The 18,024-nt window shown below is 43.1% G+C and overlaps 2 protein-coding genes across 12 annotated transcripts; both read left to right on the top strand.

The window, feature by feature from the left end:
* Nucleotides 1-1,192: 1,192 nt before the first annotated feature.
* Nucleotides 1,193-11,306, top strand: LOC121620658 (phosphoinositide 3-kinase regulatory subunit 5-like). 7 transcript variants are annotated; one of them, XM_041956804.1, is made up of 18 exons: nt 1,193-1,321; nt 3,828-3,965; nt 4,519-4,619; nt 4,712-4,780; nt 4,919-5,057; nt 6,004-6,073; nt 6,238-6,415; nt 6,527-6,698; nt 6,890-6,958; nt 7,060-7,904; nt 8,219-8,344; nt 8,994-9,125; nt 9,255-9,348; nt 9,447-9,523; nt 9,628-9,721; nt 9,824-9,906; nt 10,013-10,131; nt 10,669-11,306. In XM_041956804.1, the coding sequence occupies exons 2-18, from the start codon at nt 3,836-3,838 to the stop codon at nt 10,814-10,816; spliced, it is 2,646 nt and encodes an 881-aa protein (XP_041812738.1). In that variant the 5' UTR covers nt 1,193-1,321; nt 3,828-3,835; the 3' UTR covers nt 10,817-11,306. The 7 variants fall into 7 exon arrangements, with proteins under 7 accessions (XP_041812738.1, XP_041812743.1, XP_041812742.1 ...); XM_041956809.1 differs by having other exon boundaries at nt 1,220-1,321; nt 3,851-3,965; XM_041956808.1 differs by having other exon boundaries at nt 1,223-1,321; nt 3,831-3,965.
* Nucleotides 11,307-11,393: 87 nt separating this feature from the next.
* pik3r6b (phosphoinositide-3-kinase, regulatory subunit 6b) lies at nt 11,394-18,011 on the top strand. 5 transcript variants are annotated; one of them, XM_041957254.1, is made up of 19 exons: nt 11,394-11,573; nt 12,218-12,316; nt 12,994-13,106; nt 13,296-13,364; nt 13,484-13,619; nt 13,733-13,802; nt 13,919-14,102; nt 14,330-14,477; nt 14,568-14,657; nt 14,758-15,085; nt 15,187-15,283; nt 15,369-15,488; nt 15,700-15,810; nt 15,949-16,054; nt 16,175-16,245; nt 16,347-16,437; nt 16,546-16,598; nt 16,725-16,825; nt 16,923-18,011. In XM_041957254.1, exons 1-19 carry the CDS (start codon nt 11,558-11,560, stop codon nt 17,065-17,067), a joined length of 2,148 nt encoding a protein of 715 aa, XP_041813188.1. In that variant the 5' UTR covers nt 11,394-11,557; the 3' UTR covers nt 17,068-18,011. The 5 variants fall into 5 exon arrangements, 4 of the variants coding, with proteins under 4 accessions (XP_041813188.1, XP_041813189.1, XP_041813190.1 ...); XM_041957255.1 differs by lacking the exon at nt 11,394-11,573 and adding an exon at nt 12,808-12,848; XR_006007599.1 differs by lacking the exons at nt 16,725-16,825; nt 16,923-18,011 and having other exon boundaries at nt 16,175-16,199; nt 16,546-16,600.
* Nucleotides 18,012-18,024: the final 13 nt, after the last annotated feature.

Raw genomic sequence — 18,024 nt, forward strand, 5'->3', positions numbered from 1 at the left:
GACTGTGAGGAGGTTCTGAGGTCAATTCCAGCAACTGAGTAGGACCCAAAGTTGGTGATTCATCCTCAGAGGGTCCAATCCATGTTCAGGTCTGCACCAAAAAGACCACAGGACCAGATGGGATATCTGCTTTTCTGCTCAAATCCTGTGCAGAGGAGCTTACAGCAGCTTGGTACCCCAACTTCCAGAGATCTGTGGATTCATACACCATCCCCAGTTTCCAGTATCTGGAAAAAATCAGTAATCACTCCGGTTGCTAAAAAACTATGTCCCGTGGTCAACAATGACTTCAGGCCTGTGTCTCTAACCTCTGTAGTCATGAAGTGTTTCGAGAGGATGATGGTGACTCTGCTCAGGAGGGAAGTAGATACACACTTGGACCCCTTTCAGTTTGCCTATAAGCAGGGTCGAGGCACTGATGATGCTACTAATAGCGTCACTCATCTGGTCAGCAAACACCTCGAGGACCCCAGAGCTTATGCACGTGTGTTGTTCGTTGATTTTAGCTCAGTGTTCAACACCATGCAGCCGCACCTGCTTATGGGAAAACTGAAGGAGATGAATGTGAATTCTTACATTCTGAGGTGGTATCACTCCTTCCTGACACAGCGCACACAGCAAGTCTGCAGATTTCCTGTTCCCCTTCTTATACTCACATAATAAAACAATTGAAACCTTGTCAAGGTTTGGAACTGTTTCAACATAAATTCATCGAAACTTTCTGTGCACTGGTGCCCCAACACATGCAGCTGGTGCCCCTGCACCTCAGACCACCTGAGCCCACCACCGGCTCCACTCATGTTGCGAACCATAACCAACAGATCAATTATTTACGATGAAACATGGAATAAATCTTGAAATTCAATTAAATTCCTCATTTAGCAGAAATATAATAGATTAAACAATATTTCAACCTCTGGTGATCTTCTGGCTGTAAAGGATCGTGAATGGTTTTAATAGCCCATTGTAGGCCACATATCCCTAAAGATAAATGCATTTGATAAATATAAAGTAACAGTCTGGACCATCAAATCCAGACAAGGCAAACATTGTTCTAAACAAGCTCTTGCTACAAATGAGGTCTGTCACATCAAAGACTCCTCCTATGATATTAGTAGAGTCTTATATAAACCACGTCGGCATAAACACTCATTCAGTTCCTGTTATGCAGCGCATGCTCTCTTGACTCTGCAGTCGGAGGGTCTGTTTTTGAAAAGCACCAGCACAGGAGGATGTGGTCTCTGTATTGTTTCCCTCCTCTGGTGTGCCTCAGCTGTGGCTGATCTGGGATCATCTAGGACACTGGTAACTGCAGATACTGGTAAGGGCTGCATCTCTCACTACTTCTTAGATTTTTCAGCTTTCCTAAAATGTCAACATATTTACAGTATGTTCCTTCTACCTGTATGTCCCCTGCCGGTCGCAGGTTGGCCAGAGGTGCCATTTCATTTATTTCACCATTTCATATATTCTCTCTAGTAGGGACATGCTTCTGTTACACAACTTCCATCAGATCTAACTGCGAAGTGTTATTCAAGCTCTGCAGATTTCCTGTTCCCCTTCTTTTAAATGCTGCTGACAGCTGGCATCAGTACATTCAGAATGACACAGAGCACATTTGTAAAGTATTACTGATTACTGAGATGCTGAAAAAGACCTCTGTAGAATATTTTTTGCTTTAGTGAAAGATAAGGTGATGAGTATAATCAAGGTGTCTTTATAATCCAGGGGATAGCTGTTCCTCTGGCAGTGTCACCTCTTATTTCCCTCTCACGTCTTTCCAATTTCACATGTGCAAAAACAGCAAGTTCAGATCATCTTGAAGCTCCTGTGGAGATCAGTCTTATTGCATTGTGGCAGTCACTGTCACCTTTGCATGGCAGGGCTGGACAATATAGCCTGCATACAATGGAGTAACACATGCTTCCTCAGTAGACAATTGACAGGCTTGCTTGCAGCAGCTTCATATCCAGTGCAGAGCACAGAGCTGCGGACTCCGTTGCCCTGCTGCACACAAGACATGCTTGTCTTCATGGTTTATGTGCATGTAGACAGTTTGGGTTTTTTTCTTTTGCAGTTCAGGAGTTTGAACTTATACTGTTAGAACAATCTTGGTTGAAGATCTTCATTTAAAAGGTGTTATAAGATAATGCCGGCCGGTGTCTTTTGTGTTCTACTGAAGTGATTTACAGCAAGAAGTTTGGGGGCTTCGTGGAGAGATTGTGGACATTTGAGGCTATATCCACATTGCGTCAGTTGGAGCACGCACATGTTGTGATTGAATGCTCATGAAAACTAGTTAGCGAGTGAGTGGAGAAGTAAAGACAGAAGAAATGGCTAGCTAAACAGTTCAAATAGTAGGCTATTGGACCAATGCTAAGATTCATAACAACTGAAACGAACAACTAATGGATAGGCTAATTGGTGAATAAGCCAAAAGTAATAGCTGATTGGTTGACATAGTTAGCTGAAATTAGCAGATAAACCATTGAAATAGTTCAAATTAATGGACAATGGTTGAAATAGGCCTGTTATCTAGCTGAAATAGTTAGCTAGCTAAAATTGATGGATATGTCGTGGCTGAAATATAGCTAGCTAAAATTAATCGCTAAATGGTTTAAATAGTTAACTAGCTGACAGTAACAAATAATAGCTTATGTGTCTGGTTTTAGGCACAAGTAATACAAATGAGAAATTGACCAAACCAACCTAAACACTGACAACTAGAAAACATATAATAACAGAAAGCACTTTTATATAACTAGTAGTGTTAAATAACATCCAGTTTAAAGTCAGCTCAAATGAACACAGTGGGCACATGACTGGTGTTGATGAAGGGTTACTTGAGACACACAGAGAGACTACTCCTCTATTACAGCACTATGCACACACACGCAAATGAAAATGGACTAGTCTCTGCCCCTGTCCAGTCTTAAGAAGGCAGTCGAAAGATAAGTCTTGATTAATGTTGCGAACTTCCCGGAAGGTCTTTTCCTGTTTTGATGGGCACAGGTGACTCCAGTTTTCCTGTGTCAGTATACACATTATTCAACACTGGTCACAGCGACACATCTGCCACAGCTGGGCACAGTCACCAGCTGCCGTATGTACATCAACATCCTGGAGGCCAAATATACTGAGAGGTTTCTTTTCATGAAGAGAGATGTCTGGTGGTGGTCTGATCTGAATTAATCACAATAGGCAGTCTTTAATTACGCCCAAAGAAATGTTATAGTTTTCAAATTCGTCCATTTCATCGTGTGGTCTGTGTGGTTTCAGTTCTCTGTCATTGAACGCGTGTGCATCCTAACCAATGTTGCTGAATAATCCTTTTATCTTTACGATGAAACTACTACTGTGAAACATATACTTGTCTTTGCTTGCTAATCAGAGGATAAGGATCAAATAGGAAGACGTCCTTTTGTAAGATTCATTTCCATTCTCCCTTTGAGTCATGATTTCTGGTGTCAGCAGCTGATTTTAAGAATGAAAAAGTAGAAGTTGTGGCTGCTGTTTTCGACCAGCTCATCTCCGGTCGACTCACACAGCTTGTGACTCACTGGCTTTGGTAGGAAGTGGCAGTCTGTATTTTCTACCCTGACGTCCTCGCTGTGGACATTTGTGTTTGCATCTCTGTTTGTGCGGGTTAGCCTCTTTTTCTGGATTGTGTTTGATTGTTTCTGGAAGGGAACTATGATGATTATAATGTGTTCGCAAGAGCAATAATAGGAAGTTTGGACAAATGAAGAGACTTAATTTCCACAATAATAGGGTGTAATTGTTGTTATTTTGGGACTTCCTGGCGGTTTATCGTCTGTATTTTTCAGTAGATGTTATGATGCCTCTGCAGAAGAGGATGCAGAATATGGAGCAGAGCTCGTGCACCGAGGACCGTATCCAGCATGTACTCGAGCGCTGCCTCAGCAGCCTCGGTCTTGACACTCCCGACAAACAACTCTGGAACGGTAAGACAATATCTCATACCTGCCTTTAACGGTAGCATAATTCAAAAACAAGGCAGGAAAGATGAATTCTGATAACATAACCTGACCTAAACATCTGGCAGAAAGTACAATTTATTAAAACCAATGCTGCTGGAAAGAGTTTGCACATGTCTTAACACACTGTTGTTGAACTTTATTGAAATATTAATTGAATGAAAAAGGCAGTAAGTAGATTTTTAACCACTGAAAACATCAAAACACGCACACAGGTTAACTATTAGGAAAATATTGTCCAGCTTACAGAGGCAAATAGGAATTGAAAGTAGTGACACACACATGAGGGGTGACAGAGAGCATCACGCTGCCTTATGTAAGATCCATTTTGAAATATTTGCTGATAGAACTTAATTCACAACTTTGGCAAAGAGGGAAAATAGTGTAACCATTTTCCTTTCATTCAGCACCTCTTTGAATTTTCAACGTTAACATGTAGGAATATACATTTACTGCCTTTCATCACAATGAAACCTAAAAGGAGAAATAAGCATTCGGTTGTGTGTTTCTGTCCGAGTAGCTGGGCTGTGCATAAACCGCTGGTGTTTGGAGGAACTTGTGAAGAGAGATCCCCACAACTTCCGCATCCTTCTGCAGAAAGTACTGAGGAAAACAAGAGAGGTTAAGAGCTGTAGAAACAACACTATCCAGACCGCTCAGTGCAGTATGATGAATGGGACTGGGTTTCAATTCAGTGTTTCTACCTTCCACAGGTGCTGGAGCAGTGTCGCTATGAACTGGTGGTGCCCCTCACTCTCCTGTTCTCTTCAACCCTCCTGAAAGTGAGCAGCTGTCATTTAGAATCAGTAGAAGAAGAAGCACAAGCTCTTCAAACTTTAGTGTTGGGTTACACAATAAGATATTTCTATTACACTATTTCTTATTTGACCTGGTCAGCCGTTTCCTCTTTCTTCTTGCAGACTCCTCATGTGGCTCCAGACTGCAGCGTGCTGCAAGAGGCCTACCTGTTGTTCCATAGTTTCCTGGCCTGGCCTGAGCCTTGCTGCTCTGCCAGTAAACGCCTGCTGTATATCATCCAGCAGGAGCTCAGAGCACCAGGTAGCACCCAAGCTCTAATTCACTGCAGTGAAACAGGCAGAATGTCACCTCATTGTTTTCTTTCAAGTGTGGATAGTATAGTACAAGGAGTGATTCCCCACCAGGGGTGCTTGTACCCCTGTACTTCTGCCATTATCAGACAGTACATGAAAAAAATTGTGGAGAAGCTCAGCTGATTTGAAAACGACAAAGAAATACTGATTTGATTAAAAAATATTGAGTCAGCTGTTACACCTGAACATCACTCAGAGTGAGTGAAACTAATTTACAAGTGAGCAGAGAAGTCTAAAGAGCTAGCTACTCATAATGGATACATAGTTGAAACAGAGCTGATTAACAGCTTAGCAGGTTAATCAAAAGAAATAGATTAATGGATTAATGGAACAATATCCACATTTATATAGTCAACTATGCTAAACAGCATTAACAGTGGCAGCACATTTGTGACAAGAGCAGTGGTGGTTCTCTTGAAGTACTGTACTTACTGTAAGTACAATTTTAAGGTACCTCTTTACTTCTACTTACACCACTCCACTACAGTTCAGAAGCAAATATTGTACATTTTACTAATTTCTTATGTAACTTTAGTTACTAGTTACTTTGCAGATTCTGATTGTTGATACAAAATCTAATCAACTTATAAATGGTGATGTCTTATTATAGAGCCCACACTCTGAAATGGGCCTGTCCTTTTACTTGAGTACTAGAATACTTTTGACTGGTACATTGTATTTTGATGCTAATACTTGTGTACTTTTACTTTAGTAAAATTTAAATGCCTTTACTTTTAACACAGTATTTCTACACTGTGGCATTGCTAATTTTTTTCAGCAAAACATTGGAGTATCTTATTTGCTTCTGGCATTCTTTGTGGATCAGTGTGACCACATGGGGACAGTGTTTACCTGCTGAGCCGTACTAAACCGTCTGCCTACTTCTGTTTTAGGTATTTCATTTCAGAGACTGGTACGGACAGAGCAGGGTGTTTCCCCTGAGATTCACTGGTCTAAAACCATGTAAGTAATGCCAGCTATTAAAAATGCCATGACAACAAGTTAAACAAAGCTACTCTTTCTTTATGGCACTTCAGAAACTGCATCCTTAGTCGGAGTTCACACTAGAGATCCTGAGATATTGTTCTCCATATATATGCCTTTGATGTGTGGGTTTATTTTATTAGTACGGTACTGTTAGTGAGCCCAGATGAGGACGTCCCTCCAGAGGTCCAGTCTGTGTCCGAGCGGCTGAGTAGCACCCACCAGTCCAGCAGAGACATCGCTATCATCCTCATCCTGCACGGCTTTCAGGCTGCTCTGGGTACCAAACATGATCTGCAGGAACTCTACACAGCCCTGCAGGTGACTGACCCATGCCTAAATGTCTGAATGCCACATATTTTGGAGGCATAATTCCTCTTAACTCTTTCCTGCTCTTAATAAACAATAGCAAACATCGCACTCTTCCTCCAGGCGAAGCAGCCTGAGGAGCTGGAGCAGCTTATGGAAGCAGTGACTGACAGCATGGAGGTGGCAGCCTCCACAGCAGATCTCAGCACAGCTAGACGAGGTCTGCTACACAGCATGAGCAGGCTCGTAAAAAGCCTCGTAGCTCCAGCTCCCGCTGATGGCTGCACAGAGAGTGGTGAGACAGAGCATCTAAACATAAAATGCCATGGACAAAGTAGAGATAGACAGACTACAGCACATATTATGATTGTTGAAATGAGGAAGAGCAGTTGTTTCCTGTTGAGTTGTTATTTTTAGAACATGTTTTTCAAGCTTGTTCTCAGACAGTAGTGCTTCTTTAATCTGAGTATCACCTCCTCTAATTAGGGGCTGTTCAGACTTTCATGCTGCCCTTCCCCAAATGTCACACATGTACATGGGACAACGACAACTTTGGTAATTATCTCAGTTTGAACAACTCTCCAAATACCTTCTTTATTTAACACAGATCCATCTCTAACTGGTCTCAACTTTTTTTCTTCTGTACATTCATGCAGATTTTCTGAATCAGATTCTCGCACGTGAGTCTGACCTGGACTCACCTGCAGACTGTTTCCTTAAAGCAGAGATGGACGAGGATGACAATAACGACACCAGTGTGGATGAGGAAGACGAACTGGAGGGAAACAAAGTGGACCATGAGTATCAAAACCACCATGTCTCCACCACTTCCTCTTCCTTGAGGAACTCCATCTCCTCCAGCTGCTCCGTGGTCTCCACGCCGTCTGGCTCATCGGGCGTGGAAAGCGACTTCAGTGAGGACACAGCACATGAGGACGCAGAGGATGGACAAGATAGCCAACCAAAACCCAGAAGGAAACCCAAAAAGAAGTCCAGATCCCTTCTAGGCGTCGAGCGCTTCTCCCTGTTTTTCAAGTCTCCCCGCAGCCCGAGCTTTTGCCGCCGTGTCCAGAGCATGGGCTCTCGTGGGGATTTAACCAAAGACGTTCAAAGAACTGGGCCGCACCTCAAACACTCCAGGTCCCTGTGCAGCCAAGTTCATCCTCTGCATGCATCCACTGCTGCCCTGGATCCTCTGTCCCCCCAGAAGCATATGTGCGTGCGCAGGAGGCCGATCCTGAGCTGCGACGAAGGCGATGTGGCAGAGGTGCCTACCCTGGTCAAAGTGGTGGTATTTGGAGGTGACAGAGAGGCCGGCAGGCTGGCCAGAGCATACAGCGACCTGCAGCAGAAAGAGAGTAAATGTCCCCGACTCACTAAGACATGCAAACTGCAGTTTTACTTTGTTCCCACCAAAAGGAGAACAATAGGAAGCCCAGGAGGAGGACACACACCGACTGAAGGGCAGATAGCGAGTTCAACCAGAGCTGGTGCCTCTGTGGTGAGAACATCTGGCACATCTCTGCTGATTCAGCTTTTTCATACACTGTATATTTTATACCTATACTTACTGAGTACAGTACAGGACCATGTAATAGGTGTCTGTTACAACTAATGGCTTTATTAATGGTTAAAGAATGACTTACTAATACTTTATAGATCAATTATAAAACATTAATTAGAACAACTTTTTGGCCGCCATTGGGAAAAATCCCTGTGGCTGCTGAGTCTTTGTTAAAGCCATCAAGTCTACTGCTCAGGGTAACAGGTTTCTCACAGAACAACAAAAGCCCCTTTATTGTTTAACTCTGACAGGAGTGTAATGGCAGTGTACTGGAGGACAGTACAACCGATATTGCCCAGATGTTGGGTATGATCGACCCCTGGTACGAGAGGAACGTCCTCAGTCTGCTCAGCCTGTCCTCAGACGTCCTCTGTCAGGTACGTTACTGGCACCGCCACCCTTTTCTGGTCCAGACATTACATAAGAAGTCAAGAGAGGACATAATGTAACGATGTCTTTGTCACCTAATTCACTCTGTATGAGTTTCTAAATTCAGCATTATATAATGACAGAAAACTGCTCACCTCACAGACCAAGAATGTGCTCTTAGGGACTGCAGGAGGAAGAGGAGGCAGAGTAGAGGGAGGGTTATATATGTTGTGGAGGATCGTTAAACTTTTTTTTTTTTTTAAGTGGATTCTGGTGTTTGAGGGGTAAAATTACGGTGCCCAAACTGCATCATCTATTAAATCAAATATGAGATTCAGCTCCTGTTCCCGCCCAAATAACTTTCTTACAGTCCCTTAATGTGGAAATCCTTTTCAATTATTTTGTTATTAACAAAGAATCATTACTAATGCGAAAACACAAGAGACACAACCATGTGATGTTATTACAACAAAGACAATCATGAAAAAGCCTTGTTGGAGCTAAAATCTACCCCCACACCGGGTTGATGTTTTACCAGTTCAGATTAAACGCTGGTTCTCGACACCTCATACCAGGTGTCATTATGTAACTGTATGCACAGTTTTCCCTCATCACATCTATACTGTGTGAAATTCATGTGTGTCCCCTGTGAACCAGACTGCCTGTAAAGATGGTGACGTCTCAGTGAGCAGTGGCAGCATGGAGAGGCTTCCCCTGCTGGCCGACTTGGTGCTCTATTACTGTAGACATGCAGACCAGCCTGTTCTGTTGCAGCTGTACCAGGCTGAGGTGAGAGGAGCACCACACACACACACACACACACACACACACACACACACACACACACACACTGTTTGTCACTCCTCAAATACGTGTGTGAAACAATAAATGAATAATTTGGCTTCTTCCTCCACACAGCTGACCCTGGCTGGAGGAGAGAGGAGAAGGGAAGTGTTTATTCACTCTCTGGAGCTCGGGCACACTGCTGGAACCAGAGCTGTTAAAGCCATGGGTGAGTCACACTCTGACCTATGCAGACACACACACACACACACACACACACACACACACACACACACACATAGTCTAATGTGTCCTGGATGTTTGTAGGTGCTGCCAGCAAGAGGTTTGGAATTGATGAAGAACGGGAGGCTGTCCCTTTAACATTAAGTGTTGCCTACAACAAGGTATTGTTCCTGCTTTGACACCCACAGATTTCCTGCAACACAAGCAACAATGCATTGAAGTTCGGAGCTATTTGTCCAACTGCACTGTCTTCACCTGATTACAGGTGGCTGTTAGTGGGAGGAGTCAGTGGACCCAGACAGACATGGTTTGCACGTCGATCAATCTTTACAAAGCGTGCAGGAAACCTGAGCAGCTAGGTGTGTGGCAGAGATAGTCCCAGTCTCTCAGTCATGTACCAGCTATTGCCTTTTGTCGTGTGTTTTTGTATCTGCTTTTCATAGCGATTCTTGTCTGCCCAGATTCCAGAATAGAAAGTCTGCAGCTGACAATGGCAGAAGTCCAGAGGAGGCAGTGCTGCAAGTCCAAAAAGGGCTATAAACAGGTGAAGGCCGGTTTTACAAGTTTAAATTAAACACTAAACATACTCTCACACACACCCACTCTCCCCCCTCCTGACACTTCTTCTCCCTCCACACGCCCTCTGGCAGCACATCTCCATATCGCACGCAAAGGTGGACAAGGTGGAGGTGAGCGGTGGAGAAGATGGGACAACTTTTTCTGTGTGTCTGGATCAGGATGAGAAGAAGTTCATCCAAAGTGTCACCAGGTACAACAGTGCATCATCATCGACTATCATACCCCTAAAACTTTATTTAGTGTAAGTAAAAGTAAAAAGTACGCCTCAGAGTCATGCCACTACAAGTGGTTTTGTGGTTTCATCATTTTGAGGCTTGGCTTGTGAAATGCATCATGCTGCTGCACCTGTATTACTCTGGGCACAATGACGCAGCTAAAAATAAGTGCAGGGATCCAACTGACAAAGTGTGAGTCGACTCTGGGTCTTCTTTGCTTTTTTGCTGGGTGGCCTGAGGAAATACGCTAATTCACTTTCTTGCAGAGACTTAGATGAGAAGCGCTTTAGGCAGCAGCTGGTTAGATTAGTTTAGCTCAAATATTGCGAGTCTGTCCAACAATAAAATTCACCTGCCAGCACCTCTAAGGCTGACTAACTAACCTGAGCTTTAGAGGTGCTGGTAGGCAGATTTATGCTAAGCTAAGCTAGCTCAAGCTTCATATTGACAGATAACCGCATCTTTCTTGTGAAACATTTCATGCCGTGGTGCTGTATCTTCTGTATGTCCAGGTGCGAGGTCTCTCTGTGCTGCAAACCAGGAAGCAGTTCAGACTGGAGGTCCTACAAGCCCTCACCTGGCCAAGTCCAGCCTCTGCACCCGTCCTACTGCTCCCTGCTCTGCCTGCCCATCACCTCTTTCTCGGCCTCGTGTCCCTGACACACTCTTTAGGCGATACGCAGCTTCCACAGCAACACAGGATGTAGAGTGTGTCACGTTGTTTTTAGGAGAACAACTCTTTAGAGGATCGTTTTCCAGCTTTTTTGTCCCTCATCACAACTTCAATTTCTGTACTCACTGGAAGAGACTGTTTTAGCACCAAAATCTGTCAGCACTTGAACACATTCTACGGTAAAAATGTGTATTACTTGATATTGGTGTTGCTGTTTGGAGGATTTCACGGGGTCTCAAAGGGACGTTAAAATAAGACTTTATTAATCTCACAATGGAGAAAGTTACTAGTTACTTTTCAAAGATCTGCTGTCAGTAGCACAAAACTGATTACTTGATTACTATTGTGTACGTTCTGTTGATCCATGACAGAGTTAAACCTTGCTTTCAAAGAAGTCTAATAAAATAAGCTATTTATTTTGAAGTGATACATTACAAATGTTTTTATATGTCATGCAATAAAAGCATACGTCAGTCAGCTCTCTTTTTACTTTGCTCTTCCTTTTTAGAAGTGACTGCCTTGCCTGAACTTCCTCTTATGAGTCACTCGTCCTGTGTCACTCACACAATAAACACAACCTGCCATCATCGCATTATTTAATTCGCAGGTAGCAGCAGAGAAACCTCGAAGAAGACATGAGAGAAGAAAACTCTGGATTACTGCAGGCAGTGTAATTTAGTTTGATTTGCTGTTGTGCTTCGTTTGATTGATTCTGAAGAGCAGACAAGATGGTCTATCCAAAAGGTGAGTGCTTTTAATCGTTTGAAATGACTGGAATACACAAACTTGTTTTGCCAGTGTAAACTTAACTTTGGTTATTATCACAGTGAGATAAGACAAGATTCGTTGACCCCAGAGCTTTACAACAGCAAAGGAGATAATGTAATAACAAGAAGCGTCAGTAAACAGAACAAGGAATGAAAAAATAAACAATATTATCAGTAAAACAGACAGTGGTTGAGGTCACATTATTGCACAGTGAACGGGTGAATTTGTCAGATTTGGTGTGTGTGGTCTACTGGGAGCAGTGTCGATTGTAAAGTCCGACACACCGCGGGTGAAGCAGCCTGTCACTGAAGGAGCCGCTCAGTGCTGGCAGTGTCCTGCGCGGGGTGAGAGATGTTCTCCATCAGGGATGACGGCTTAGCCATCATCCTCCTGTCTCCCACCACCTCCACCGGATTGAGGGGGCATCCCAGGACAGAGCTGGCCTTCTTAACCTGTCGGCAGTCGTGATGCTGCTGCCCCAGCAGACCACTCCATAGAAGATGGCCGGCCCCCTGCACTCCGAAAGACCTGAGTCTCCTCAGCAGATACAGTCTGCCCTGGCCTCTCTCAGATAGTGCATTTGGATTTGGATTTGTCACATGCATGTTCTCCATTTTTAGCTGCTGTGGCTCTCTCGACTGTGGACTGCGAGTCCAGCCTGCACAACAACGTCCAGGCTCTTCTCAGAGAGATGAACAGCCAGAGTGCTTCACCGAAAGGTAGCTACAGCTGAAGGACTACAAGCCACTTAATGTTAAAAAATTAAGTGCAACAAGTCATTTTCTTATTTTCTTCATTGCTAAAAAGAAAAAAAAAATGATGCCACTCTCATGTCAGTAAATATAAGGTTACTATGAGCAGACAGCTAGCTTAGCTTAGCATAAAGACAGGAAACAAGCAGAAACAGCAAGCCTGGCTAAGTCTGAAGGTCACCTGACAGCTCCTCTAAAGCTCACTCATATATTGGTTATTTAATCCATCGATTTTCCCTTTGGAAGGAGCCACACTACTTGTTTTCCCCGGTATCCAGTGTCTGTGCTGTGCTAAGCTAACCGGCTACTAGCTGGAGCCATATATCATATGGGCTGACATGACAGTGGTATCAAGATTTTCATCTAAGAAAGCGAATAAGTGTATTTCTTAAAATGTCAAACGATTCCTTTAAGCGTCTACAGAAAAAAATAAAATCAATTTTATTTTCCCTCCAAAGCTTTTACAGCTTCATGACCTGTTCTGAGGCCACATAACAAGGTCGATCTCTCTTTATTGTCCAGACGATTTCATTTGTTAAATTACAATGATGTGAAATTATCAACAGTGGGCTACATTCCACCAGATAATAGCTAAATTAGCTTCAGCAGACACACAAACTGCTGTCTGTCTATCTGCTCTGCAGGAATGCTCCGATGGAGTCTTCAGAAGAAGTTGGAGAGCGATCCGTCCTGCAGTGTTTCATTGATCCGAGTGCTGCTCAAAGAGCTGGAGAAGAAGCTAAAGAGGATTAGCACGGTTTGCTCATTCAACTCTGCTTTCCTTGTTCAAATTTCATGGAGATTTCCAAAAGCTTGTGTTCCTCAAAACAAAGAGTTTTTTTTTAACTCCTGTGTGCTCCTTTTTTTGTTGAACAAGAATATTTTGCAAAAGATTGATGATTGAAAGCAAATATTAACACACCTTTTTGTTTGATGACTGGCACAGACTTCTAAATCTCAATCCTACATGCACGTCATCCCGGTGCTGCACACTCTCTACTATGTGGTCATTCAGGTAAGACACACCTGTGTGTCTCTACAGAGCTTTGTACAGTTGTAAATAAATGCAGAGGGAAATACAAAATTCAATATGCAATATTTAAAATATATTATAAGGAGTATTCCTTCTTCAAGTCAGGTGCCACGATTCCCACCAGCCTTTACCAGACAGTGTACGAGTGTTTGATGAAACTGCTGATCTTACCGTCGCCTTACTCTGCAGTGGCCCTGAGCACTCTGAGGAGCATCAAGATGGAAATGATCACACCAGGTATGATGCATCAATGCACACAGTTTCAGAAAGCTGAGATCCCCTACACACGATACAGTGCAGTAAAATGCTGTGAATAAACACGTTTGATAGACTAATTCCTCCCTCAACAGGCTCCTTATATCAGAGGAGAGTCATTGCAGAGCAGAACTTGAGGAATGAGCATTTCCCTTTGCAGGAGAAGTGAGTATATGCTTTGAATGACTATCAGCTTGTATTAAAATGGTGCAGACTTTAACACTAAATAAACTGTTCTACTCTGACCATTGCCTCCTTCCCTGTCTGTTAATGTCCTCCAGGGTGTTTGTGCTCGCTGACCCAGCTGTGTTTTCTGTTCAACTGGAAGCAACCATAAGAGCAGAGTTGGAGGCGTCCAGCTACCTCAGGAAAACACCAACCATGGAGAAAAATGTGGTGCTACGGGTGCTGCAGACGGGGCTGGGGACGACCTGCCAAAGCTCAAGACTGGCTCAGGCTCTGGAGGTAGGCAAGTGACATGCGAGCAGTGTGAGTCTATGTCGATCGGCTGGTCCACCACTTTGGTCCAGACTTAAATATCTCAAAAATAGCCATTAAAATTTGATACATACATATATTCATGTTCTCCAGATGATGAATCCTAGTCATTTTGTTGATCCCCTGATGCCACCAGCAGACACTGACATTTTTAATTTTGACATTTAAAACCTTGTGTCTCTTGTGTTTTTCAGGCTTCAGAGGACCACATGGTAGAAAAATGTTTCCAGGAAGTGGTTCTAGCCGTGGAGCAGAGTATAAAACATGGTGCAGGCGGTCGTGCAAACTATCTGAACAAACTACAAGACATATACAGAGACATACTGGCTGCCTCCAAAGAAGGTGTGTGTTCTGCATTGTGATATTATCGCACAGATCAGTATTAGCAGATTTTGACGGGATTGCTGTGCTATGTTTGCCCTGTTTACTCAGACATAACCACAGCAGATCATGGTTCCGCGTGCGGCACAATGCCCTTTCCAGAGATCAACTTCCTCTTGTGGAGATACGACAAGGACCTATGTGAGTCAGCCCAGCAAACAAAAACCGCCACTGCTTTATGTTTTTGTTCAGAAGAGACGTTCCTGCAGTAATATGTCCACTAAAAGTATGTTTCCTGAAGGGAATCTGCTGGCAGACTTCGCCCTGAAGGACAGAAGAGATTCAGATTGTTCTGAGGACAGCGGGACAGAGAGACATCGAAAGGAGAGCGACTCTGATGACCGAGAGCAACCTCAGGACAGAGATCCTACGTCAGCGTTCAGTCGGCGAAATGCCTTTAAGAACATGAAGGCAGCAGATAAACTGACCCTAGTGAGGGAGAAGATAGAGGCATTTCCTGGAAGCTCTCCTGTCCATAAAGAGGACAGCAGGCGTCATGCGGCGCGGGTAGTGGTAATGGGGGACGATCGCGTGCTGGGAAGACTTGCCAGGGCTTACCACTCTATTCGGTGAGCAGCTGTTTTTCTGTGTGAGTACCGTCTTCTAAATGCAGCAAAATGTGTGTGTGTGTACAGCTGTCCATTAATGTTTTCCATGTTTGACCCAATAGAGAAAGAGAGTCAAAACATCTTCTTTTGATGAAGAAACTGAACCTGCAGTTGTACTATATCCCAGTCACTGATGTGCAGCCTTCGCACAGTCCACCTGTGAGTAACCCCGAGTCACTCAAAGCGACACTGACTGGCTGGTATAAGATCCATATGACCCTGCAACACCTGTTGTTCCTCACAGGCTAGCTCGCGCCAGGATGAAGGTAGACTGTCTCTGGCCTCCTTATTGGGAAGAGTGGACCCATGGTACAACAGCAACATCAACAGCCTGCAAGCTTTAATCTCCAAACTGGATGGGAAGGTAACCAACCACAGCTAAGAGTCAACAGAGGCACACCAGCGCTCTGAGCTAAATGCTAGTAGCACGGTGACGACGACAATGCTAACATGCTGATGTCAAGCCAGTATATGTTTACAGTTTTAGTTTAGCATTTTAGCACAAAGGGAGCACACAAAACACAAGCAGCAGCAGAATGGGCGTTGTTCTGATACCTTCTTCCTAATTACCGCAGCGCTCTGATCGCAGCAAGCCATCGCAGCAAAACCTCTTCCTGCTGGACACTCTGTGTTACTACCTCCGATGTGGGACGCAGCCAGTTAACCTGCCGCTCTATTCGGTTAAGGTACAGTGTACGGATAATCAAATGTGCATGCATGCAAATGTTGACGACACAGAGTGTGGTTGGATTTTCACACTAAGTCAACAGCACTTAGTTTTTATTGACGCTGCTGATTTGACTGAATACAGTGTGTGTTTTTAGATGAGTCTCTCCAGCTGTGGTGTGAGTTCTGTGGTGGAGGAGCTGTTTGTGTCCCATCTGGAGGCAGACATCCCAGAGTTCAGACACATTAAAGAAAAATGGTCAAGTACGTCTCTGAATCTCTTCCTATGTGTGTATGTATGTGTGTGTGAGTGAGTGTGTGCTCGCCAACACTGTTTACACTGCAAACACTGTACCTACATAAAGACAGCGTTGTGTTTGACAGAGAAGCCCGCTGCACGCAGACGGAGGTCAGTGGAAGTCTTTGGAGCAGTCATCTCAGTCAGTTATACAAAGGTCCACTCCTTTTTATCAATACTCATTATTAATACTGTTACACTTTCTATACAGCATTAGCATATCAGTAGGATTTCAGATAACTATTTAATCCTCGACAGGTCTCTTTAAGCAAACGAGAAGCTGTAAAGGGAGTGGCGCCCATGACGTATGGTGTGGTGATTACATCAGAGCAGGCAGCTGTAACATCAGGTTTACCTTTTCTTTGCATTTGTAATCATATTTAGCTGACAGATTTATGTTAATGTAAGGCCTTCGAAGGAGACAGAAATGCTGAGTAATCCCTGTCACTTTGTCCAGGTGAGGATTACCTCACTGTCAGGTTTGACAGTGTGAACCCAGGAGACAACACAGTAAGAAGATATTTACTTCTATTTGGAATATAGGCAAAGTAGATTATTTTCAATCATTATTGCTATTATTTGAAGTAACTGACCATTAATGTTAAACTTTCTGAACCTTTTCTGTTTTCATTGAAGGTGATCCAAACTCAAAACATCAGCATCAGGACGATGGAGCGCCGAACACTCTCTGTGTGTCTGGACAAGGACTCTCGCAGGACATACACTGATGTCCAAAGGTCTTTTATGACAGCACAACATCTTTGTTTCACACTTGTCCTGTTTCACCTTAAGCATGGTAAAAGTATGAAACACTGTAATGACTTTCCTCTACAGGATAGAGATTTCTCCGTGCTTGGACCCGGGATGCAGCAGCCGGTCCAGGTTCAGTGTCAGCAGCGAGCGTGAGCGGCTGTTGAGCAAGTACCTGGACAAAGTCCTGTCACTGCCAATCAACACCTTCACTGGTGTGACCCTCTGAGGGGCCTGAGCTGCCTGCTTCATGTGCGCAGACAATGCACACATTGATCATGTCCAAACTGTATATTACATAGTGTCCCGCTTTAAGCATCTATAAGCTATATATCGACAGTTAATAAATAATTTGTAACACGTGATAATGTAGTTATACGAAGAAATATAAGAAGTGTTTCTAATGTATGTCTCATGAACTTTATGTCCCCCTGGGGGCACCCATAAGTGAAGGCTGGTGTATAAACTGATAATGAATGACACCACAGTAAAACAAAGTAATAAGATAAATTGGAGAATTTATGATTCTGTATTGAAAAACACTTAAAATGTCCTCACATCAGTTTACAACAACATTATAGTGTGCTACAAACCAAATGTTTATATGCTGCTCATAAATGTTAAAATAGGGGTTAAAGTATTACCAACATTTTTTTCTATTTTATTCTATTCAATAAAATGCCTTTTTTATTGTAATATTAAGTCCTTAAGATGTTTTTTATTCTGGTATCTATAGTATGACTTTAATCGGGTGTTTCAGGGTTTATGCTACTTAGTATTTCTAATTCACTACATGTCAGGGGGAAATATTGTACTTTTTAATCGACAACATTAATTTCATGGTTATGGCTTTAGTAGTTTCTCTTCAGTCACATTTGAAGTACATGATGTAGTTTATAAAATATGTTACAATGTGAAAGATTAAACTAAGTAAAGAATCTCAATAATTCATCCAGGCATGCATTTGCTGCATTACTGAAGCGTGTGTTTTGAAGCCTGATTATGAGGTGTTATCTTTATGGTATTGCGTTGTTCTTCTACATTTACTGAGTTCCTGAGTTGATTGTAATGACAGATTTACTGTTAAAAATTCTTTGTTTGAAACGAGGGAACAAATGATAGCATCAGAACCATGACATGTGACATGACGTGTGGAATTTGCAAATGTAGTAAATAAACAAACCAT

This window comes from Chelmon rostratus, chromosome 17 (genome assembly GCF_017976325.1).
Source record: "Chelmon rostratus isolate fCheRos1 chromosome 17, fCheRos1.pri, whole genome shotgun sequence".
Classification (NCBI taxonomy): domain Eukaryota; kingdom Metazoa; phylum Chordata; class Actinopteri; order Chaetodontiformes; family Chaetodontidae; genus Chelmon; species Chelmon rostratus.

Bases quoted from the DNA above. Each gene is read 5' to 3' on its own strand.
- LOC121620658 (XM_041956804.1), top strand. From the start codon at position 3,836: ATGATGCCTCTGCAGAAGAGGATGCAGAATATGGAGCAGAGCTCGTGC. The intron at 8,345-8,993 runs GTACGTTACTGG...CCTGTGAACCAG, and splicing joins CCTCAGACGTCCTCTGTCAG to ACTGCCTGTAAAGATGGTGA. The intron at 9,907-10,012 runs GTGAAGGCCGGT...GCCCTCTGGCAG, and splicing joins CCAAAAAGGGCTATAAACAG to CACATCTCCATATCGCACGC.
- pik3r6b (XM_041957254.1), top strand. The intron at 12,317-12,993 runs GTAGCTACAGCT...TCTGCTCTGCAG, and splicing joins CCAGAGTGCTTCACCGAAAG to GAATGCTCCGATGGAGTCTT. The intron at 16,599-16,724 runs GTAAGAAGATAT...TTTTCATTGAAG, and splicing joins TGAACCCAGGAGACAACACA to GTGATCCAAACTCAAAACAT.